The sequence below is a fragment of the Fragaria vesca genome, linkage group LG3, assembly GCF_000184155.1.
Source record: "Fragaria vesca subsp. vesca linkage group LG3, FraVesHawaii_1.0, whole genome shotgun sequence".
Classification (NCBI taxonomy): domain Eukaryota; kingdom Viridiplantae; phylum Streptophyta; class Magnoliopsida; order Rosales; family Rosaceae; genus Fragaria; species Fragaria vesca.
In genome coordinates, this window is record NC_020493.1 from 26015844 (window position 1) to 26040300 (window position 24457).

At 38.8% G+C, this 24457-nt stretch overlaps 3 protein-coding genes across 3 annotated transcripts; 1 reads left to right on the plus strand and 2 right to left on the minus strand.

Moving 5' to 3' along the window:
- Window positions 1-2620: 2620 nt before the first annotated feature.
- On the plus strand, window positions 2621-4851 carry LOC101296476 (F-box/WD-40 repeat-containing protein At5g21040-like). Its single transcript, XM_004296217.1, has 2 exons — window positions 2621-4378; window positions 4742-4851. Exon 1 carries the CDS (start codon window positions 2621-2623, stop codon window positions 4283-4285), a length of 1665 nt encoding a protein of 554 aa, XP_004296265.1. The 3' UTR covers window positions 4286-4378; window positions 4742-4851.
- Window positions 4852-6573: 1722 nt separating this feature from the next.
- On the minus strand, window positions 6574-11063 carry LOC101297333. The gene is made up of 3 exons (XM_004295078.1): window positions 10745-11063; window positions 9675-10002; window positions 6574-6994 (listed from the first exon to the last, which is right to left on the minus strand). Exons 1-3 carry the CDS (start codon window positions 10890-10892, stop codon window positions 6784-6786), a joined length of 687 nt encoding a protein of 228 aa, XP_004295126.1. The 5' UTR covers window positions 10893-11063; the 3' UTR covers window positions 6574-6783.
- Window positions 11064-11887: 824 nt separating this feature from the next.
- LOC101297624 (serrate RNA effector molecule-like) lies at window positions 11888-21994 on the minus strand. The gene is made up of 12 exons (XM_004295079.1): window positions 21479-21994; window positions 20806-20924; window positions 17974-18031; window positions 17617-17691; window positions 17440-17514; window positions 17316-17363; window positions 17109-17177; window positions 16231-17031; window positions 15897-15945; window positions 14681-14961; window positions 14379-14561; window positions 11888-12362 (listed from the first exon to the last, which is right to left on the minus strand). The coding sequence occupies exons 1-12, from the start codon at window positions 21922-21924 to the stop codon at window positions 12302-12304; spliced, it is 2265 nt and encodes a 754-aa protein (XP_004295127.1). The 5' UTR covers window positions 21925-21994; the 3' UTR covers window positions 11888-12301.
- Window positions 21995-24457: the final 2463 nt, after the last annotated feature.

A 24457-nucleotide genomic window follows, 5' to 3' on the forward strand; every position in this document is an offset into this window, starting at 1 on the left:
TCGGCTAAAGTCATCACAGACGACCTTTTCCCGACGAAATATTAGCCGACGAATTAAGCTAACAGGCCGACGAAAATTTTTCGTCGGCTAAAGTGCTTGTCCTGGTAGTGTCAATAAATCATAGAAAATAACTTAAAGCTCCAAAAAATAATCCAAAGATACTGGTGAACTCGTGTCGACATGTACTACAACAACGGGACCTTAAAAAAGAATTTGACATTTCGATAAAACTCATAAATTAAACTTGAATGTTAACTTACCAAGTTACCGAACACAATTAAATTCCTCAGTAACTCGTAAATTTAAGTTAGACACGGGGCGTTACATTGATCTTTGTGTCGAGTGACCTCTGCTTGAATAGTTTGGTACTTCTCGTCGTCAAAGGCCCGTCGTTTTTGGTGAATGGGGATTGTATTTAGCCTGATGTTCAGCTTATGAGAGATGATGGAAAGATCAAAACCTGGCATATCAATGTATGACCAGGCGAACACATTGGAGTACTCATGTAGAACATCAATTAATTGAGCTTTGATATCAAGGGAAAGCTGGGATCTGATATTGACTGTCAGCTCGGATTTATCAAAAAAGAGTTGAACTTCTTCTATCGTAACTTATGGGTCGACGAGAGTGTGAGCCAGGACCTTGTTGGTTTAGGAATGTCTATGAGTGACAAGACTTCATATCTGGCACGAGTGCGCTGAGTTGTTGTCATATTGCATTCGATTCCCTAGCGACTTGGCAGCATCCTCGAATGGTGTAAGTGCTTATAGGAGTTGGAAATTTCATTACAAGCATAAAGCCAGTTATGATGGCTCTCATGTGATTAATAGCTAGTCGGCCTAGGATGGCGTTGTAACTTGTAAGAGCTTGGGGCGTCCACAACGATGAAGTCAGTATAAATGGACATAGAAGCATTGCCGCCACTCAAACGAAGTTCAAGTTTGTCAAAACCAAGAGGCTGTGTGATGTCGCCCGAAAAGCTCAAGAGCGGTTTGTGATCAAGAACCAACTTGCGCGCTGGGTGTTCAAGCTATTTGTATGGTGATACGAAGAGAACATTGACTGTTGACCTGTTGTCGATCAATACCCTGCTAATAAGATAGTTGTCGATGAGGGCTGCGATAAGGAATGGCTCGTCGTCAAAGACATCAATCCTGCGGCCATCCTCTTCACAAAATGTAATTGGGGTCCAGCCTTCGCACTGGGCTTTGGCTGGGCGGTCGATGTCGACGCTCCCTACCGTTCACCAGGATGTATGGGATCGAGAGGATGAAGTTCGCTAGGTCCCGCCTTCGATTGTCCCAATGAAGGGATGTGATCAGATCAGGGGTAGGGTAGGACCCAAATCGTCAAGTTCTAGAGGCAAACGATTGTACTCTAGATGTACTGTGCGTTGACGCTTGTGTGATGGGCTGGCCATGAGATGACAAGGAAGAGTAACGTGGCTTTTAGTGTGGGATTAAGGTGATCAAAACGTGGTCTGGTTGTTCGTGATGAAAATCTAGGGTAAGGAAAGAAGGTGTCAAACAAATGTGAATCCGTTTGAGAAGGAATTTGTCCGATTTGGAGATTTGAGAGATTGACCTGCAAGAAAACAACAAGGTTAGAGAGGCGCTCGGAAAAATCCAGGAAAACTTCCACGGATGCTCAAGTCAGCCATTTGCGGACAATTGGGAATGAGAAGTGGATAATGGAGAAGTTAAGTTTCCTTTGGAGTAGGGCGAGATCCTTATTTATAGGCGCGAAGGTGAGAAGTTTGCTCTTATTTAAAGATGTCACCTATCATGGACAGTTGTCCCCGCGCTATCTTAGAAGAGACTTAATGGCGCATGCTTCAGATCGAGTCATACATGTGCGTCCACATGTACGGTCAGGAGACACGGGTTGTTATGCTGTCCCACTAACATGGGTGATAAGAGAGCGCCGCATAACATTTTCTCAATTTTTAATTTCAGTCGCTCTCTATCTCTATCTCTCTTGAATCATTATTGACATTTTCGTCAGGAAAGAAGGCCACATGGGCTTGGGCTTAATGATCATTATTTGTAGGTTGGATGCCGCAGTCCATGTCCACAAGGAACTCGTGCGGCTCAGTCTCATATCAGCCGTTGATTCCATGTCCAATTTATGATTGGTGATGAGGTCCTTGATTCTTAACCATGTATGTTCTCCTCTGTTTCTCCAAACCCACCCATTATCCAACTCACCCTCTCCTTCAAATTCCTTCTCATTTAATTCGTCTTCTTAGATCAAAGGTACTCTTGAAACCCAGTATTCATCTACAATATCAAGCCTTTTCTCATCTCTTAATTTGTTTATTGGATCCAATTAATCTCAGGGATTCATCCTGCCAATTTTATTTTCGTTTAATTTGTATCAACCATCCCATATTCCTTCTTTTAGTTTTGATCTATTTAGCCATTGTTACAACTTGATTTCTAGGGTTCTGAGTTTCTAGGTTTTCTGTTTTGGGTTCTTACATTTACTTTACTTTTCCTAAGCTCTACGATTCGATTTTGAATTGAAGAAAAAAGAGGATTTTGGTTTGTGTAATCTATGGTGTTGGATTAAAGTGTTTTTTTTTGTTCGTTAAATTCAAGTTAGTATCTTCTATCTTTTTATGGCATTTGAATGCCAAGTGAATACTGAGGTTTCTAAGGCTTTAATTGACTCTCTAGACAATCGACGATTAGCTGAATCTAATCACTTTCATTCCCAAATTGAAGCTAAAAATTTTGGTTTTTCAGATTCATATTCTGGAAAACAAAAAGGTGTAATTTCAAAATCCAAACCGGTTTTTAATTCCAAGAAAGCAAATCCGGACTCTTGTAGTCCGAAACAGCTTTTGTCAATCACTGACCTTCCTCCAGCTTTGATATCCGAAATTCTGAATTGCCTTGACCCGAAAGAGCTAGGCATTGTTTCATGTGCATCCACATATCTCTGTAGGCTCGCCTCTGAGCACCATGTTTGGAAGGAGTTCTATTGTGAGAGATGGGGGCTTTCAACGGCTCCAACACCCTTGGGTTCAGGACTTTCTGATGAAAAGTCATGGAAGAAGTATTTTGTCGAAAGGGAGTTTAGGAGTAAGACTTTTATGGGACGGTATAGCATGGAAATTCTGTATGGTCATACTGAACCTGTTCGAGCAGTTTTCCTTTTGTCCTCGGCAAAGCTCATATTTACATCAGGGTATGACCAAACCGTAAAAATGTGGAACATGGAAGAAGGGTTGTTGATTGCTTCTTCAAGGGGTCTTGGTTGCACTATCCGTGCAGTTGCTGCAGATACAAAGCTGTTGGTTGCTGGTGGCACTGATGGTTTTATTCACTGTTGGAAGGCAGTGGACGGCAGTCCACACTTGTTTGATATCAGGGGTCCTCAAAACCAGAACACTGAGTTTCGTCTGTGGGAGCACCAGGGTCCCATAACATCTCTTGCGTTGGATGTTTCAAGGATTTATAGTGGTTCATGGGATATGACTGTTCGTGTATGGGATCGACTTTCGCTGAAGTGTGTTAAGGTCTTGAGACATAGTGATTGGGTTGGGGAACTTGTACCTCATGATACTACAGTTGCTAGCGCAGCTGGTGCGGATGTATATGTTTGGGATATTGTTAGTGGGAATCTGATGACTATTATTCATAATGCTCATGTGGGTAAAACTTGCTCCTTGGCCAGAAACCACAAAGGGGATTTTCTTTTTACTGGAGGGGAAGATGGTGCAATTCGCATGTATGAAATTCTGAATCAGGGGCTTGAGACTAATCAACATTTGGTTGCAACATGGATCCCTCACACAGGTCCTGTGCAGTCCCTTGCGTTTGAGTTTCCATGGCTTGTTTCTGTTTCTGGTGATGGGAAGCTATCACTAATTGATGTGAGAAAGCTTTTAAAAACCAGAAGGTGTCCATCAGGAATAAGTGATTCACGTGTTAAGCATGAAGCCCGGAGTAGTGTAGAACCCCCACAGAGAATGCTACATGGATTTGCAAAGAATCTCCTCTCAGTTGACATTGGTGCTGATCGTATTGTATGTGGCGGTGAGGAAGGTGTTGTTAGGATCTGGAACTTCACACAAGCTCTGGAGATTGAGCGAAAGGCTCATGCTTTAAGAGGAATACGATTAGAGAATAGGATGAGGCGGCGTAAGCTCCATGCAGAGAATAGCAGTAAAGTTGGTCGCACTGATCAATGCTCAGTTGCAGCCAAGAAGAATCCAGTCACCGGTGAAAGGAGTGGTTGGCACAGTAAACGTGGGGCGAGTGGCAAGCTGAAAGCCTAGTAAGCAGATTAATGTTTGACGTAAGCTTTGAAGTAGTACTACCTTTCTACTCGAGATGATTATGTGATTTTGTACAACTTATGGCTTTAGCAGGTTAGCTAACTAACTGAACTTTTCTCTTTCTGTTTCTGGATTTATGGTTTTCTCTGGCCATCTCATTCATTGACTTTTTGTTCAAACCAAAGAATTGAAAGTATTTTGGTTTCTTGCTTTTTAAAGATCTTCTATTGATACAGAATTTATGTTTTATCCGGAACTGTTGTTAACTTGTTACCAACAGTCTGATGCCAATGTGTGAGAGGGGTGGGTGGGGGATAAATTGATCAATAGTCTGCCTAATCTTTTAAACCGAAAATGGATAGTTCGCAGAACAATTTGTCAATGACTAGAACATTGAATATTTTTCCCTATGTTGTGCTCCTCATTCTGTTGGATGCTAATGCAACTGTATTTCAGATGGGATTTTAGAGATCAAGGCATCCCATGATTCCTATTCTAAAGTTCTTGAAGAAGAATTGATTTGTTTTGGTACAGCTAACTTTGGACTAGAGGCTGTACTTCACTTGATTCCTGGCGCTACCTGTTTATAATTACAGTTAAGGTGTGCATGAAGATTGGACCATAATTTAAAGTAAAAATGCTCTAAGAAACCAAGAAAGAAGGAATACATGGTGAGATCAAGGTATCCCTCTTCAAATATCAAATTCCTGTGTGTGGGTGATATACGATTCTAATTTCCTCTTGAATCATTGCATGAATTGCTTACAAAAACCAACAACAATCTACTGACGAGTGAGTTACTTATATGGAGAAAGATGGAACGAACCGATATTACTTCTAGCAAACCAAAGAAGCACACAAATGCAAATTCCAAAAGAAGAAAAAAGGATGGAATGAAAAAAAGGATGGAATCCTATTATAGGCTTATAGCTAACGATTCTTGACAGCAAATGGTAGTGTTTGTAAATGTTTCAGTTTTGTGGAATGTAATGATTACCAGAACAATGTTTGTTCAATGTTTGTTGTTTCGATTTGTCTTGTTTTTTTTTTTAATTGCTAAAGGACTATTATAAAGCGAAACCTTTAAAACAACCTGTTCCGAAAAGATCAAAAGTGATAGCTGAACCTATAGCAAGGGGAAAGTCTGAATCCCAGAAACTAGGTCTCGCACAATGGTGACCGAGGTTGGCAAGAGCGTTGGCAGCAAAGTTGGCTTCACAGAAATTATGCTGGAAGTGAATGCGATGGAAAGAGCTTACAATCCGAAGCCTCCAGTGACATTTAAACTTCCCATTAACACAATTGATGATTAACAAAAAGTCACCTTCCACCAGAAGATCTTGGATTCCCATTTCTTGTGCTCTAAGAAGACTATCTCTGAGTGCAGTAGCTTCTGCAATGGGAACAGTTGTCTTCCTAAGTTTTCGAGTAGAAGCAATTAAAGGGCACTCAGCATCAGAAGTTTGTTGGATAACTGAGCCATCAAAGTTAATCTTGACTTGGCCTTGAGGAGGGGGATTCCACTTGATGTTGAGCCTTGAGCCGGTATTGCTAGGGGAGGAATTGATGCGGTTTGGAGTAGCACAGTGATAGGTTGCAGCACAAGCCACAACTGCATGATGAGAGAAAATTTTGTTCCTAAACACATAATCATTACCTTTATGCCAAATCTGCCGGCACAAAGTAAAAATCTTCCCAAACTTAGAAGCATCAAAGGGATTATTAATAAAAAGGTCATGCAGCTTTTGGGCCAAGTTATCAGAATTGCAGAAATCTCTGCAATTAGCAAGATTCCAAACTTGATCAGTTCTACAACATTTACAGAAAAGATGAGAGATAGTTTCTCCCTCCTGATCACACAAAGGACACAAGTTATTAGGAGTAATATCAAACCTGTGCAGTCTGCTTCTAGTCTTTGACCTACCCCTTAGAAGGAGCCAACCAAAAACTTTAATTTTGGGAGCCAAATCTAATGTCCAAACTTTTTTCAGCAGAGAAGAATATTCATGAGGTTCAACCTCAGAATTTTGTATCCAAGTTGCAGACTTAATCGTAAATTCCCCATTGGGGCTGCAACCCCAAACAAAAGAATCTTGCTGAGAATTCATTGGAATAGGAATGCCACAAATTTGATCCACAGTATTTGTATCCAAAACAGTAAGTAATTTCTCCCTGTTCCAAGCGTTGTTAACAATGTAATCAGCCACAGAATCACTCCATTGAACGTAGTTCAATGCAAAGAAGCGGGGGCACCCTAGTTTTAATACTTCATTGAATCATGAGAATAAAGGTAAAAACACAAATTTCTTCCACTGACACAGAAAAATGAACTGTGAGATATATTAGTATAATAATTATAACAAATTGAACAAAACATTGTTAATACTCGCTAAGCACATTGATTGAGCAGTTGCCGTGGTGGTCAATACATATGGGAGCAACAATTTCCAACTGTAATATGTAGCCACAACATACACGTTGAAAGGTGACAAGAATTTTCAAAGAACAATAATTTTTCTATGCAGATGCCCTGCAGTGGATCCTCCTGCTCCATCATGATCATGATCATGAAACATAAGTGTCAAAATTCCCACCAAACAGAGCACAGATCCAACAAGAAGTTTGTCATATCGCTCCACCCAGTGAAATTTGAGCTGGCTGGCACCATAGAATGAGAGAGCAACCAATGAAGTCATCACTGTTATGGTGCTGTAATTTCAGAATACAATGCAAGAATTGCGTCAGTGAAACAAGTTGCGAAAATATTTATCAATTGCAAAACCACACAGAACAGCATTACAGCGGAACAACAAAACATTTTCCTAGGCCGACGAACCAATCAACTGATGTGCAAGGTTACCAGAAATCATTTAACATTAGTACCGTGGTTAAAAACAATAAGTACTACAGTCAACTCTAGACATTCAAGTAGCTAAACAATTTCATAGACTTACAAAATCCAGTTAGGTAATCAGTTCATCTAGAACATCAAAATGGAAACCTAAAATCTATCTCATTCGCCTTTCCTATTCACTCTGGCTGTCACAAAGTGCTGAGAAGATTAATACCTGATATGAGCACAAAGTGCTATGTTTATAATGTGTTTCCTACCCTATTTAGCTATGATATTCTCATAATAATGTCATTTCTAACATGTTTTGTGATTGTAAAGGACATGAGAGCATAAATCAAGAAAAGAATGCTAAATCATGGAAATAACCGAAAAATGCAGAAAAAGACGGTGAAGCCTTCTTGTAGTCCAAGGAAGGAAGAAGAAAGCCCAAAAAAAGGCACAAGCTGTCCAAGGAAGCAGAAAAGTCAAACATGTGCTCCTAAAGAAGAAAAGTCAAACATTTCTCCTAGTCCCACATCATTTTTGAAGAGAAGTTCCACCAAGATATCCTCTATATATAGACAGCCTTGGGTACTTCTCAAATCATCATTCATTCACACAAAATTCAGGGAAACACATAGCTCTGCTGAGCAGCCTCTCCCTCTCTTTTGCTGAGTTTCTTCCTCCCTTGCCAAAGCCTTGTCGGACGTTCCACAAGAGCAGCAACTTTGGAGCCTTGAAGCCGGAGCACTTTTTAGATGTCTACAAGCTTCTTGAAGACTGATAAAGTGTAACCCTACCTCTGTTTTTGTTTAGTTTTCCTTTACAATTTCATAAACATGTTTTCGGTTTTCAAATATTGGATTTGATGTTGTTTCGATGGATATGTTAGTAAATTCTGAATTTTAGTTAAGCATGTTAAAGTTTCGTTAATGATATTTTTAGCAATCTGATCTTGTCAATTCATAGGTTAGAAAGTATGTGTTGTTGTTTGATATACCTATGTTAGAATGCATGCTAACTAATGCCATGATTTATGCTAAGCCTCGTAGGTAAGTGTAGATCTTCAGTGGTGGAAGCTGTGTCACAGATATAGCTGCATACATATACTATGCAATTCCCTGTTGTGACGTTCATAATATAATTGTGTTCAATCTCGTTCTATAGATCTTAAAGACTCATGTTAAGTGTAGACAGATACTTGTAGTATTGATAGCAGCCTTGCATGAGATGTCCTAGTTCTAGACATTCTGTGCTAGGGACAAGTATGTAGAACTATAAAATGCATGACCTTGTAGGCTTGTATTTTGAGATTGTTTCTAGTTCTCTGAATCGGCATGTTATCGGATTGCTAAGGTTGAAATGTGATCTTTGATGTGTGGCCAGAATCTAGGTTTCTCTCTTAGTTTAGCTTTTATCTTTAGCTTTTAGTAAGAACATTAGAACAAACCTCAAAACCCCCTGTTTACCTTGTACCATATGTATATTTGTAAGTAAAGACTTGTAAATATTTGTATTGATAACTCCTGACTTTTTACATGACCATTGTCACAAGACCACCTTTAGTCCCCGAATTGATCGAACCTTATTTGCCTTATACTACAATTGTCAAAAAAGATTCTTAATTGTCGCATCCCCGGTAACAGGGTACCCTAGGTTACGAACAACCTGATAAAAAGGCCGGGAGTAGGAAGAGTAGGAAAAGAGGATGTGGTGATCACTCCTTTGCAATGAGCATATGATGTCACCAACAAATCTAATTCGATCCATTATACTGTCAAAACCATAGATTGCCGTGCTTTGTTGCACTCGGGAGTCAGGGCTGCAAATTGATACAATTAAATGCTATTTTGAAGAAAGCCACGTGGAAAGGCTAAAATATTCATAGGGTTAATTTGAACGAAAGAAATGAGTGCTCTTTGGGGTAGAGAACCATGGCACGGAATTAAATTTTGATGTTAACCTGAATTGCTTCAGAATTTAGGGGTCTCCCAGCTATTCAGATCGACTGAAAGGCTTCTGCGTGCTAACTTTTCTACGGTGTAAGCTTTATATATATTGACTTGGTGCTTGTAATACTTTGTGCTACTACTACTGCAACAAGCTTTCTGTATTTTAGGACTTCACTTCCGTCTTCCGGCCCACTGCTATGTTTCTGCTCATAATAAATTAAATCTAGTTCATGCTATTATATATAATTTATCTCCGATGGCTGATAAATCTTTATTTCAAATTGCAAAAGCTCGCAAGGGAACAATAAGATTTCCAACTGGTGGAAACAACAGTGCATACTAAGTAGATATGTTGCCCAAGAAAAAAGGTGATATAATTAATTAGTTAGGATTGTGGCCTATATGTTTCTAATAGGGGAGGCACAGACAGTTAAACTTACATTGCATATAGAGAGCACTTAGCATTATAAATATTATTTTTACCCATGTACTTGCTACGGAAAGACCAAAAAAAATACCAGTTAACACTTGGCACTAAACCAAGTCACAATTCAATAATTAAAGAGATAAACACAAAAAACACATATGAATCCATAAATTATACCTGAATAGCAGCACTATGATAGCAAGCACCATCATAGAAGATGAATTGCCCACAGCAAGAAATACCGGAAGTGTGGTTGCACAAGGAGACAAGGCAGGAACAAGGACGAGCCCAGCAACAGCCATTTTTTCCATGGGTTGGTTGTGTGAATGACTGTGACCACCTTTTCCGGATAAAAACAACAAAATGTAACCACCACCAAGAAATACGAGCAAAAGTGAGGCAAGTTTATGAACAGTTTCCTCGCCAGCAATGGTATTTGCCATGGTGACCGCTGTAATACCAAGTATTGAAGTGGATATTACATGCAAAACTGCTCCAAATGCAGCTGCGCAATAAAATTACAAAAAGTGAACAAGAATCCTGAAAGCAGTCCTAATTATGAATAAATAATCAATGACTTTTGAGCCTTTTCAGAAACACTCTCCTACCAGAGAACTCAAAACTAATTTCACAGAGATGACCCCAAACGTACTAATTGATGGTGTAATCTTGTTGTATCGATGTTCAATTTACATTGGCTAACTTAGAGTTCTGTATTAATAATAAAAAGAGTGAAGGTATAGAAGACTATAAACATGTCAACGTCCTCAGACTACTCATACATAGTTATCTTATGTGCGAAACTTTTTTTCTTTCAAATGAATATGGAGAGAAAAAGTGATAAATAAATGCATTCTATAGTGTTATGTAGTGGATGTCAGCTTACGAACATGTAAGGAGACTTGTGTTTAGAGTTGGTGTGAAGGGAAGAGAGTACAAATTGTACAGCTCATGATCTAAACAGACCCAGTCTTGTTGCGGCAATGCAGGAATTGGAAAGGGTGGTTTGCAGATAACTAAGGTACTACAGATCTGTGGAGTATGTATTTATTTTAACGGAACTAATTTAGCAATATGAACTGTACTTGCTCCACTGTGTAAGTCGGTAAAGATAAAAGCAGCAGCTAAATGAAGCTAGGAGCAAGGCATATAGAGCATTGCTGTTGGTACAATGCTCAGAATGTCATTGAAAATACCAAGAAGTAATATATGATGAATTAGAAAGAAGCAGAAGCTAGGGAACGTACTGACGAAGAGAGTGCGGGAGAGAGTCCATTTCTGGGCGCGGCCGACGATCGAGAAAGGGAGCCAATGCGTCGGTATGAAGGAATGCAACAGCGACACCGTTGCGATGCCTCCGATCGTCGACAGATCTTCTGCACTGAAATTCTCCATTCTCTCTCTCTCTCTCTCTACTTCAAACACAGATGGACAGCGATAATCTTGTTCAGGTAGATTTGTGTTGTCGGAATCAATGAAACCGGGAATATTGTGATTTTCGAGATCAAGATTTCTCAGCACCCACGAAAACCGACTTCTTAACAAATCCAGAGAGCGCACCCTTCCATTTAATCTCTACTATATTAAAAAATCAGGCCTTTTTAGTGTAAGCCTTCACCAATTTTTTTAACTCTCCGTATTATCTATTATGAAAAAACGGTTCATATAGAAAATATGTTAAATAAACCAAAAACAGAAATTATGAGATTACAATAGAGAAAAATATGAAACGGGATGATAAGATGGTAGCAGTTTCATTTTACTTTTAGTGAAGCATTTCAAATAGAACTGCTCTTCAACCACTTTCACGTGACGGGTAAAATACTAGTACTCTATAATCAAACTCATTAGTCATTATTTTTTTTGTTGGTCTGATATAATCAAATTGGGATCACTTCTCAATTTATAATCAAATTGGGATCACTTCTCAATTTACTAGTTTAGGTTTAGTTATATTAGGAGTATTGCTCATCGCCTCAACCTATGATATTTTTATAAGTTTATAAACAAATTAGTATCGATATATAATCAAAATATTGAGGTGTCATTTACGGGTTAAAAAATACATTTCGTAATAATTTAAGTAACATTCAAAGTATTTAAACCATCAAATATATCTCACGCGTGTGACTTCAACGAAAAACTAACATATGAACCATATTAGGTAACTAAGTAACAACGCAATATTTGAGGTACTATTTCAAGTATGAAAATTAGTAGGTACAAAAAATACATTTTGAAATAATTCAGGTTATCATTTTAAGGTTTTACTCACAAGGAAAAAGGAAAAGGGGTACTGGTCAGTGGTCACTGGTGAGAAAAAATTAATTAATTAGCTTGGACTTGTCTCTGTAATTGATTATTAGTGACAAAAATTCGATAGCAGAAGCTCAGAAAACAAATGCCGAGTCTGCACAGAATTTAATCTCCACAACTCTAATTTACATGGTTATTTTCAGAGACCCATCAATATCCAACTCGGAAAACAAAGAAACTACCGGTCAGAAACTCGGAATAAAAAATGAGTATTCAATGTGACTCAAGTTGCAAGGTAGAAAAAAAACACGAGTTGCATCACTGCCAGCACATCTTACTAATCATCTTAGCAAGAAATACCATCATCAACAAAAATGAGTGTATTCAAAGTGACTCGCAAGGTGACATCCTAATGGTTACAAACGTTTGATCTGCACTCACGTACAGTGTCACGGTACATTGAATGTTCAGATGTTGAAACTTGGAGAACCGTACATGAGTTTGCCTTTACTGCGAAGGAACTTGCAAATTATACAGTTGGAAACTATCTACAAGCTCCTGTAGTCTATCACTGTGACTTCATCCTCAGGCGCATCTAGATCTTGGTAACTGCAAAAATTGAAAGTCAACTACTTGTTACAGCTGATAATCCAATTTACGGCACAAAAGAACAAAAACATATAAGGCATTCTGGCTACCGCTATAAACGCATCATAAGCAAAAATCATTCAATCATATCGAAAATTGAAAATAATTGCCAGCGCAACAGAAGTGAAATGTTCACCCAACAGTTGGGTGGATATAAGAAAACCTAAAAAAGACACTACCAGATGAGGGCCAAATCCCATAACGTTTCCACCAGCCCTATCGAAATACCCTACATTCAACATGCAATGCCATATGCCAAAACAGGTTTCAGCTGAACAAACAGCAGTTACAGGTGTACTTCAGGTTGTAATATGACCACATATGGTTCTGGATAATGACCCGGACAAGTTTCAGCATTATAACCCAAGCTGACAAGTACCACATAAAACGACAATGGAACAGTAACCCAACATATTAAAGGGATCAATCCATCGGAGTTTCTTCCCTCCAGAGTGAATAATCACCAGATTAACGTTAACGGCGCATAGCCTTCACGCGCTAAGGGATTGGAGTCAAACAAAAAAAGCTCAAAAACAGAAGGCACACAGTAATAGCTTCCTCTCTCTACAACTCGTCGATCTCCATCAACAAATTCCCAAGCTTCTCCTTCCATCATCTCTTCCACATCAACATAGTTCCTCTCTAATCTCTTCCGTCTTCACCACCAAAAAAGAAACACGCTTTCATTAAACCCAATATCCAGAGAGAAACCCACACTATCCAGATCCACCCAGCAAACAGAAATGGGTACTTGGCTTTTGATTTGTTCCAGTGCTCTGGAAACCCACCTGTAGGTATGGTCTCTGGCCCCAACTCTCCGATCTTGTCACTGCCAGAAGCCTGGGTTCTCAGGTTGGAAGAGCAAGAATTGAGGTGGCTGTGGTGGTGGTGGTGGTAAGATCTATAAGGTTGCAGCTATGCGATTGGAGTAACCGTAGCTATTGGGCTCTCGCATCCCACCCGATTCATATCGTCATTGCCCAGGCTAGAACATCAGGCAATTTACTTAAGAAACAAGAGAAATGTTGGGTGAAGTGCTGAACGAATTCTGTAGGAGCTGAGTACCCAGATGGGATTAGCCTTTTTAACTCAGAATCTCAGATTTGTCTCAAATTATTTTTCTTTTCCAAACCCCCTCATCAAAACAAACATACTACCCTTCAATAAAATAAAAACAACAGACGTAGAGCTGACACGTCATCAAGTTGGCTGAAAGTGAATCTTCACTCCGTGGAGGGAAGAATTTTCGTCAATCCATGCCAACTGAAGATGATTGATCTACTGTGCTTCCAGCTCGCTCATCCAAAATAATTCACATGGATCTACGCATAGGAGGATCCCTGAAGTGCAACCACCACCACCCACCATCGGAAAGAATCGGTCAATCCTCACTTGTCAAGTACAATCAACTAACCATACTTTCAGCCCCAATCAGCAGATCTCCAATCCACATTATCCCCTTATCTTCAGCTACACAACACCTACCTCTGATTAAACACTAATCCCAATCAAGCACCCATCACCAACCAACATGCCAGAGTCAGCCAGACTCCATCCAGCATATATACACAAAGACCTTTATAAAGTTGTTTTAAAAGCTGTTCAGTTCGCCTCTAATATCCTTCTATATACTTTGACCAGGTATCACCTATTGTAAGCCTAAATCCACAATTCTATAGGTCATGTATATAAACAAAACAAGGATCAGTACACATGTTGTGGTTTATTTCGTTCATTCATGTTCAAACAAGAATTTCGATTCAATATCTAATAGTACCAGTTGCAGATATTTTTTATGTGCTGATTCCCTGTTCCCCACCAATGAATTTTCTTACTTCCCTAAATGCCTAAGGTCGTGGAGAGAACCAATACCAAAATAGCAAACAACCTCAGCCAGAAACATATAGTTCAGCTGTAACACAAAGGCACAGATCCAGTACGGATATCAGCACTAGAGATGGCTCACACAAAAAGTACCTTCTTAAACGTCGAGGATCCTGTCGGAAAGCTGGGGACAAAGCAAGAATTGGGGCTGGCCCACTCATTTGAGGTCCGGGCCACATGTTTCTACCACTGCCTTCAAAGGGTGGAGGACCACCTTGATCTCTCAACATTTGCATTGCAACTTCAGGTGGAGCAGGAACAAAAGGCCCAAGAGGACTGCAATAAGAAAGAAAAAAAAACATAATATGAAAAAAATAAATTGTGGGAGAACAGCAATGAAAAAGCAACTTATAACTTCAGTATGAAGATCAGGAACTGTTGAATGTACAGCATACCCAGCACCAGGTACAGGCATCAACACAGGTGGTGGGGTTATATCTGATGGGAAAGGAGGACCACCATGCATTCCTTGTCCACCAAAATTATCATACATTGGCTCATCATGATTTCCTCCATCTTGGCCGTCATTGTTGGATGGGAATTCACCTTGTTGCATATTCTCAGACCTATCATACCTCTCACCACCATTGGCTCGGTTTTCTCGTTCTCTCCGATTACCACGCTCGTCTTTCAATCTATTCTCCATACCTGGCCTACGTCTCTGTGGCTTGTCCCTCTACATGACAAATAAGATCCAATAAATATAAAAGGTAATCTATAGCATAGCTATCGGAGCAACCCTCAACCAACTTTAATAAATATTTTGAGGCAGAACACATTTAAAAGACTTTGATTGAACACTTTCGTTACTGTTTTTGGCGTTCATGGTTCACATGTTTATTTATATCCATGCAGGTGTGTAAGCTGTAGGGAAGCTTACACTAATTGTCATGTAGTCATTTACACTTTTTTCCAAAAAGCTATATCAAAAAGAAGAAGAAATTTTTCTCTCTCTCTCCCCCCACAAACGGCATTAGAAGTGAAAGACAGGGAAAGATTAGAAGGATTCAACCAATGTACAAGGAACTTGAACAAGGCTGTAAAGTTGCACAAAGTGAAGGCCAAAGTAAGTTTTAACCTTTTCAGTACTTTCTTCCAGCTCAATATAGCTTGCCATATTTTGTATATAATGATTGCCCTTTAACAGAGTAACTAAAGACAAGAGAGAAACTGAAAGAACATATATTTGTAAGCTTGACAAGTAATAGCAGAATGTTCTAACTATGCATTTTATTTGATGGACACCTCTATGAAATCCGAGTGAAGCAAACATTGACATAAACAACATAATTTAAAAGTAATGGCAACTTCAGAGTCATGGTTAGATGTCCTCAAAACTTCAATCGTTTACTAAAAATCGCCTTTTGGTTACATAATGTTACCTTAGCCTCTATAGAAACTGCTAGTATGGAAAAGCAAACATGACTTGGAAATTGGAAGTGACCAGAAAAGTTGTGTAATTAACCAACATATTAATGGATGGTATGTATTCCCTATTCAGGCGTTTCACAGCATGTTTTGTGCTTTTCCAGGCATTTCCCTAAGTATGAACATTTCATAATTCAACAATATTATGCTAGCAGCCAGAGTGAAGTAAATGATAGACCATACCAGTATTGATTGCTGCATAACAGGAGTTCCACCGGGCGCCTCTGCATCACTGTAAATGAAGTCAAATTAGTACAGTTTAGCAAAGAAATATCTGTATACATATAGCATATCCATTCATCTTCTATCTACCGCTACAATAAAGTCAAGCCAAATGAGTTGAAAAGGATAAAAATAAGAAATGGCTTGAAGGCTAGTTTTATTATAAATTGAGTTGTTTTTTATCTCTAGAATATACGAAGTGATAAGGATAACAACTAATCATCATTGAAGTTCAAATTTGAATAATAAGCATGCTTTCAACTGCATACACTTTTCATCAGAAAAAATCACATACTTCATGTAATTCTGGAAATATAAATCCTCGCGCATTTTCACAGTCACATCCACCAGTAGCTCGGGGTGTTTTAACTTGAGATGTTTGTGCACAAATTCAGCAGCATGAAAGAGCTTAGTGCAACCCTTGGCACCACAACCATACTTCCAGCCATATTTTTCATCCCTAATCTTCCGCACAAAGGGATCCAGGCCTTGTAAAGCAGCAGCTTCTATCTTTTCCTTGGCAGTCATTACTTCCAATGGATCTTGACTGTGCAATCTTTCTTGCCAATGCAAGTCTAATTTCTTTTCCCACTCAGCTCCATTACCTATGTCGGAACCCTTCACCTCTACTCTCACGTGCCTGAGACCTTTAGCATCATTTGACTCAATCATCCCATAATAATCTACACCGTGTATGCGCCAAAGGTAGGTAATGAGGGTGTCAAGAAGCTCAACACCCTCAAGGCCCTTGACAGATGTCAAACCCCGTATGATAACAACAGGGCCAGTGGAACCACCATGAGATTTTTCTCTGTTCATTTTGTCATTCTCAGGTGCACATAAGATGTTCTCCACAATTCCTTTTTCAGAGTCAAGTTTGCGGACAAGGGCTTGTGCTTGTTCAACGTCAACTTGTATACGTCTAGGATCAGAACTGACTGGGTGAGCCTTAGGAGCAGTAGATATAAGATCATTTTCTTTATTCAGTTCCCTGCCATGCCGTCTTCTCTTGCCATCCACATCAGCCTCATCATCAGAATTTGGTTCACTAGTATGTCCAGATTTATTTGGAGCTGAGGAATTGACACCAGGCCCTCTGCATCCAAAAGATCAATAGATATATAAGCCTGATACAAGAGGCATAAGATATACAATCAAGTTCAGTATTCTTACAAGTCCAAGGATCCACTTTGCAGTTCAAGCAGAAATTCCTTCGCTGTTTTCTGTGATATTTCATTTCTCCTAGAAATAAAGTCCAAAAGAATAGTTTAATAAAAAAAAATTGTCAGATCACCCAACCGGACCGTCACTTCCACAAATAATTTTGGACCTTCAAAAGATAAGGAAAAATAATTTCCTTAACATGTAAATAGAGCTCACCTTTCAATTACAGTGAGTAGGTTTGTGGGATGATATTTGTCTTTTAGCCTACAGGCACAAGCTAGTTGTGTTAGAAATACACAGGGTTAGCCAACAAACAGAAAACCAGTGTAATATTTATTACCATTCCTCATCTTTATGAGCATTAAAATATGCTCGCTTCTGAGTGGATATATACTCTGCCTTGTACTCTTGATATCTGCGTAATTAAGAAAGTTGTGATTACCTGGGTATTCCACAATATCAAAACATGACACATACATTAGAAATCTGGAGCATCTCAACTACTCAAACTGCATACCTGCGCTCAGCTTCAGCTGGCAAAATGTCATCTTCCAGCTCTTGGATGAATTGTTTGTATGACATCAAACCTTCTCTGTAAAATATCAACTGGTGCGTCATACTTCTAAGAGAATATGAACAGTTTATGTCGATTTATATATACTTCTTAACTAAGAAATATCCCCCACTTCAAGAATTATATAGCTATACATGAATGAAAAATGTAAATAATGAAAATGGAGCAAAAATTTTCTAATCACGGATAACCAAATAATTTTCAATTTTCATTCTCAACAAAACATAATAGGATCATGAACATTCCGGACAAAACTAAACATACATTCAATAGGTATACAAAGCATGAACAATTGCTAACCTTTGAGTGGTCCCAGTGCTGGAAGCATCACCAAAGCCAGCACGTCCTGAATCCCAGTCTGAAAAGGGAGGAAACAAAGAATAGCAAACTTAAAACATAGCAACTCAGAACTGAAAAGTTGAAACCAATAAGACGAACAGCACATAATGACAGCACCAGCAAACAAATAAGACACCAAAAGACCATAAAATGAATTAAGCTCGACCATACAATTAAAATGTGGAATGATGAATCCAACCAGAACAGCAACAAAAATAATAAACATAAAGATAACAGGATGCAAATAAAACCACTAGCATCTATGTTGGAAAATATGTGCATCTGGGTTAGAAGCATAATGAACAGCAAAAGCATCGGAGACAACTTTAGCAAGCATTCACCAGAACTAGGCCATGTAAAGAAAAAGTAGTCAAGTTGCTATCAGCCAAACAATACCAACACCTACAGTAGCCACACACACACACACACACAAGTGAATACATAATGGAACCCCAACAAACACATGCAGTAGACAACTCCTATGTATATAATGTGTGTGTGTGTGCGTGCGCACATTGTAAGGACTTGTCCTCGGTAGTTTTTCTACTGGTTATTTAGCTATGATAAAGTTCATCTTGTCTAACTATATGTGTATGTCTGACTGTACACAAACACATTGTGCCTGCACATCATTGATTGATATTCAACGCAAAATTTATTGTGAAATGTCTCAATGACATCTGGAACCCCAATCATGATAAAGACTGTATTGAACTTGCCAGAAAATGCAAATCTACCCTCATACCTGAAGTGAAGAACAGTATTAAATCACTCAACAGATAAGTTTAGCATGTTTGCGGGAAAATAGAGCGAGTGCTTTATAAGGGAGCTTCTAAATGTACCCAGCAAAAATACTTACATACCAAGCAATCTATTTCATCTAAATTACTTTTAGATACGTATGACTTAACTCGGTCACCAAAATAAATGCATCAAACACCAAAGTGAAAACGAAGGGAACATGTTGTCTCTTCTGGAACATAACGATCTGATAATGCATCTATCAGAGAATCATCTCGTCTCTTCTTTCATGGGTTGCATAAGTTTTCGTATTACTTCCCACTTACAAAAGATGCCAGAGATAGATTCAGAGAAGATGCAGATTTTCAAAAGTTTGAATTGGAGGAACCGTAAGATGGCAATTCTACTTGTTAAATTGGGGGTGAAACAACCAAAAGCAGACTTCCATCAGATTTGGTCAGCATTTTTCAATTGGATGACACTTAATTCATCTCTATCATGCCGACGTATCATATCTCAAACCCATTCATAATATGCAAGTAAATTTATCTCCATTCGCCTTCAGATGTATCCATCTCAAACCCATTGAAAATATGAACCTTACTTTTCAACTCCTTAATGATAATGGACTGTCCAAAAATTTAACACTATACCTCATACAAACTCCAAAAAACTTTAAATGGGATGCTCTTAACAGTTAACAAACAAGTTTAAAACATAATATCTACTACAAAAGTGATTAAAAATTGTGCTAAGGTTTTCAAGTTAGTCGAGCATGGCTAAATCAAAATGGCTTAAGTTGATTGGCATAGGGACACTGCAGGATACATTATTTTTTCCTTTTCCTCTTCTCTTTCGTAGGTTCATAATATGTTATGATGAGATTCCAAGAAAATAAAAATAAATATGTTATGTTGAGGATAAGTTGGGAAAATCCGGGTTTTATTATATATAATCTAAGGCAATCATTACCCACCTAAAGATCACCAAACTCAGATCACTGTTGGTGGCATGTGGTACCAGAAGACTTTGTAATTCCACAAACCTTTTTGTTTCACTTTGAAAATTGAAACTATAATACTGAGGAAAACTGGAATTCAGGAGAAATTCAACATTATGAATAAATTAAACCTCAAATTGTTTCATAAACTTCAAACAGACATGTTCAGCCATATTTCTTTCAAGAATGAATTATTGAACAAAATGTGTGATACCAGGAATCTCTCTCAATAAGTGTCAGTAGACACATAAATAAACCTTATTCATCCTCAAAGTATGCCAGGAAAAATATCTCACCTTTCATGAGTTAAGGAGACACATGAATTTTACATAGTCGAGATACAATAAAGAGGTGGATAGGGAATCCACAGCCAGAAACAGTACAAGTAGCACAGCACACTGAACTAACAGAACCAGGAACCTCAAGAACATACAAATCATCACTTTACAGCAGCTAGAATGTCCAGCATAATAAAAGAGTAAACCCTAAAATCAAGAGAAATCAGATGACTACAGCAGTAACTGAAAAGCATACAGCAGTAATTTTCTATTATATCAACACTGCAGTGACAACCGTGCTCAACTCTGTATCATTTCTCTCGTGTCATGAAATCAGCTAACTAGAATTACCAAGATATATGGCTTTCCTTAACACATGTGATATCAGATGGTTAATCGCATAGCTTTTAAACAATATAATCATCTTCAGCACTTAACCTCTCATCTTCCACAAACCAGCTTTACGTAATTAATAACGGATTCTATCAAGAGCGCACTAAGTCCGACTCATGTTAACTTCAGAGTGTCAATCCCAAATATCTACCACCCAAGGAACCTACATGACTATAGAAACAGCAAGGACTGGCTAAATTGGATACTAATCACATGGCAAATAGTGTATTTACCACCTCGTCGCGCATCCTACCAATTACTAAATTAGATACTAAACACATGGAAAATTCAAATTCATAAATTTGGTACAAAAGAATCAATTCAAATCCTAATTTTAAGAAAAAATAAATTTTATCAAATAAAAGCAATTAGGCAGTTTACCAGAAGGCCCGTAGCCACCAGATGAGCGTCCAGCATAACGACCATGAGGCCTGTCATCACCATAACCAGGTCTAACCCCCATCTCCCTATCATATCCACTTGCATAATCATATCCAGACCTGTGCCATCAACAGATCAAACAACGTAAAATCCTACTAAACATAATGACACCAACTAAAAGCCAATAATTCAAATTATATGCAGTAGGAGTGTAGGACAGACCATATAATCATACGAAGGAAAACTAATGAAATCCGAAGCATATGATCCCACTCTTTTTTCTTTTCTTTTTTTCAGAAGAGAAAAACTTTATTACCCAGTAGAGAAAAGCTAACCATACAAGGCAATATTCCAAACAGTATAACCAACAGAAAGCCCAATACCTTCAAGCTCTCTTCCTCTTCTAATGTTAAAAGGAATCACTAAATCCTACTTCATTACATGGTGAAGCATAGCAACAGGGAGGACGAGTTTTGTTATACCGAAAAAGCAAATTCTACGGCAAGGTGAAAGAAACCCTTTCACAACATCTGTACTTGATTAGATCATAATCTCCCCTGTAATTCTACTGTTAAGGCCTGTGACTCAATGGCATCGAAGGTGATAATGGCCTCACATTCTCTCAGTAAAGAGTAATCGAAACTCAATCTAACAAAGCTAAAGCGATACTGACCTCCTGTCACCTCCAGGTCCAAAGCCGCCTCTAGGACTCCCTCTGCGGCCGTCGTAGCCTCCATCTTCCCTCCTGGACCGCTTTAACGGAGGTGGCGGAGACCTCCGAGGCGGCGAGTGCCTGCCGCGGTCTCTATACGGAGGTGGTGGACTAACGCTGCCCCGCCGCTTGTAATCCCTATCTCTATCTCTCTCCCGCGGAGGCGGAGGGGAACGATTTCCCCGGTCGTAGTAGTCCGGGCGGCGAGGCGGGCGGTCGAGGTCCCTATCTCGCTCCTTTTCGTCGCGGTCGCGTCTTCGCGAGGGCGGAGGAGGCGGCGGCTGCTGTTGTGGTGCTTGTTGCGGCGAGGAGGATTGAGGAGGAGGAGGAGGCTCTTCGGAGGACTTGTCTTTGCGGTCACGACGGCGGTCCAAGGAGTCGACCGGCATGTTCATGATCTCGGCCATGGCTGGCTTTTGGGATTGGATTCAGAGAGGGTGAAACCCTAGAATAAAAACCAATTGGACAATAGAAGAAGAAGAAGAAACACGTTGATAGGCCGTGGGGTTGGGATACAGTCAATTTTCTAATTTAATGTGATAAAGTCATATGTGGAACTCTCTTAACAAATGACTGAATTTTTTTTTTCTTTTTTTTTGGTTCTTAAGAAGGGTGGGTAGTGCTACATACACTAAAAATATGTTACTAAAATTTCAATACCAAATAACGTAACATATACCATATCATCATATTCTAAAATAAAAACCAATGAGATGGATTTTTNTCTATATATGTTAATTATGAAATTCGATTTAAATTATTATTTTATCTTTTATCCTTTACAAATGCAATCAACCAAAATCGATAAGCAGAGCATCTAGCTCTAAAAAATGTCATCAAAGGAAAAAAAAAAAAAACTAAAGCACTAGTCCTAGAGCAGAGCATTTAGCTCTAGAAACAGCAGAAATGTTATCAAGAAACATCTAAGCAGCATGGAAAGGAGGATCGTCAAGGAAGAGTAAACTCAGATCATGATTAATGTTGTATTTGGCTAAAGCATAGCAATTGTAATTCTGAGAATCATTTCAGCTACTCTCTTCATTCTTGGACTAAACCTCCTGCTGGTATTTTTAAATTGAATATTGATGGCACCAGAATTTCTAATTCTATGGTATCATCAATGCTAATATTAGTAGGAGAAATGACAACATTAATAAGAGGACTATGAGAGCGCCAGTTATCCAACCAAAATCGAGCAGTCTTACCATTACTAACACGCCAACTAAGATTTTTCCTAAGTAAACTTGCACCATAAGCAACATTTCTCCAAGTATTAGGCTTATAAGAATCATAAAAAAGATTGTGGTCTTGTAAGTACTTGCTAGTATAAATAGAATCCCAAAGACCATTATCCTTTTGAAACAATCTCCAACTTGCTTTTGCCAACACACCTTGATTCATTTCAGAGGTTTTCTTGATACCAAGACCACCAATCTGTTTAGGCTGACAAACAGAATCTCAATTCACCAGATGAATTTTCTTCTGAGTTTATGTGTCTCCCCAAAGAAAGTTTCTATTGACTTTATCAATCTTGTCACAGAGACTAAAAGGCAGCTTAACAGTCTGCATAGTATATATGAGAATAGAAAAAGTAACATATTGAATTAAAGTTAATCTTCCAGCCATACTAAACACCTTACTCATCCAACTAGACAATCTATTTTGCACTTTGTCAAAAATACTAGAATAAGTATTTTTGTTCACCCTAGAATGAATCAAAGGCATGCCTAAATATTTTCCAAGATCATTGGTTAGAGGAGAGCCACAAGTTCTACTGATATCTGAAGCAATTTCTTTGCAGGTATTAGGAGAGCAAAAAATAAGAGATTTGTCATAGCTCATAGCTTGACCAGAAAAAGAACAAAAAATATCAAGTCGCCAAGGTAAAATCTTGTTTCCAAAACTAGATGGCTCAGAGGAACTAGGAGGCACCCTATTTTTGCGCTATTTTTATTAAATAAAAAACATGTTAAAGAAAAAAAAATCTTCCTAACTACGCACAGGCTGAGCTTGGAGCGCGTGAAACTCACTTTATTCTCAAACTTGGTAGTTCGTACAGGAGTAGAAGTGAGTGCTTCAAGTTTAGAAAGAAAGCTTCGATGCTCTCAACCTCGTTTGGATTGCCCTTGAGAGGAAAGTTATGGAATTAGCCTCAAGAATCAAGCACCAACAAGGAATATAGCACGAAGATAGAGGAGGAGCTCTGCACTGGATGTCCTCACTTCATACACTCGCTTCAAAGCCTTACTAATTCAAACAAATATAGCACGTCCTTTTTTTTACTATATTAAATCCATAATTGACGCCTAAGATTCCATAACGAGTAGATACTTTGTCTGTGGCGCTACATAAAATGGGTGTGTTGATGGGCTGGGCGCCAACAAGGAAGGAGGCAATGGAAAGACTAGACCATACTAGAGTAAAGAGGCATCACCCCCTTACTAAATTTTGGACTTCTGTTTGAGGTAGGCTTCTTCCATAACCTCTCATAAAAAACGAATATCTTGTCTCATATACTCCACCATGGGGCAACCATTGCAGATGTTTAAAACATCATCGTTGGTCTTACAATCAAAAGGAATGCTAAATACAAATAACTACCATTTGGGCTTAATTGGACGGGAGGGACTTGACCTTACAGGACTCAAACAGGACCAGCGAGCTTCATTTGCATGACCATATCGTATTTGCGAAAGAGTCGGGCTGGCTCGCCTTAATGTAAGGGTCAAGTCGGCTCAAAAGCCAAAGCTGAGCAAAAGGTCTTTAGTTTAGATACATATGCATATCTAGGCATATTAAGCAAGACTTAAACCTGTCATAAGTGCCAGAAATGCCTACACCTCCTACATTTTATTCTCAAACTTGGTAGCTTGGACATGAGTAGAAGTGAGTGCTTCAAGTTTAGAAAGAAAGCTTCGATGCTCTCAACCTCGTCTGGAT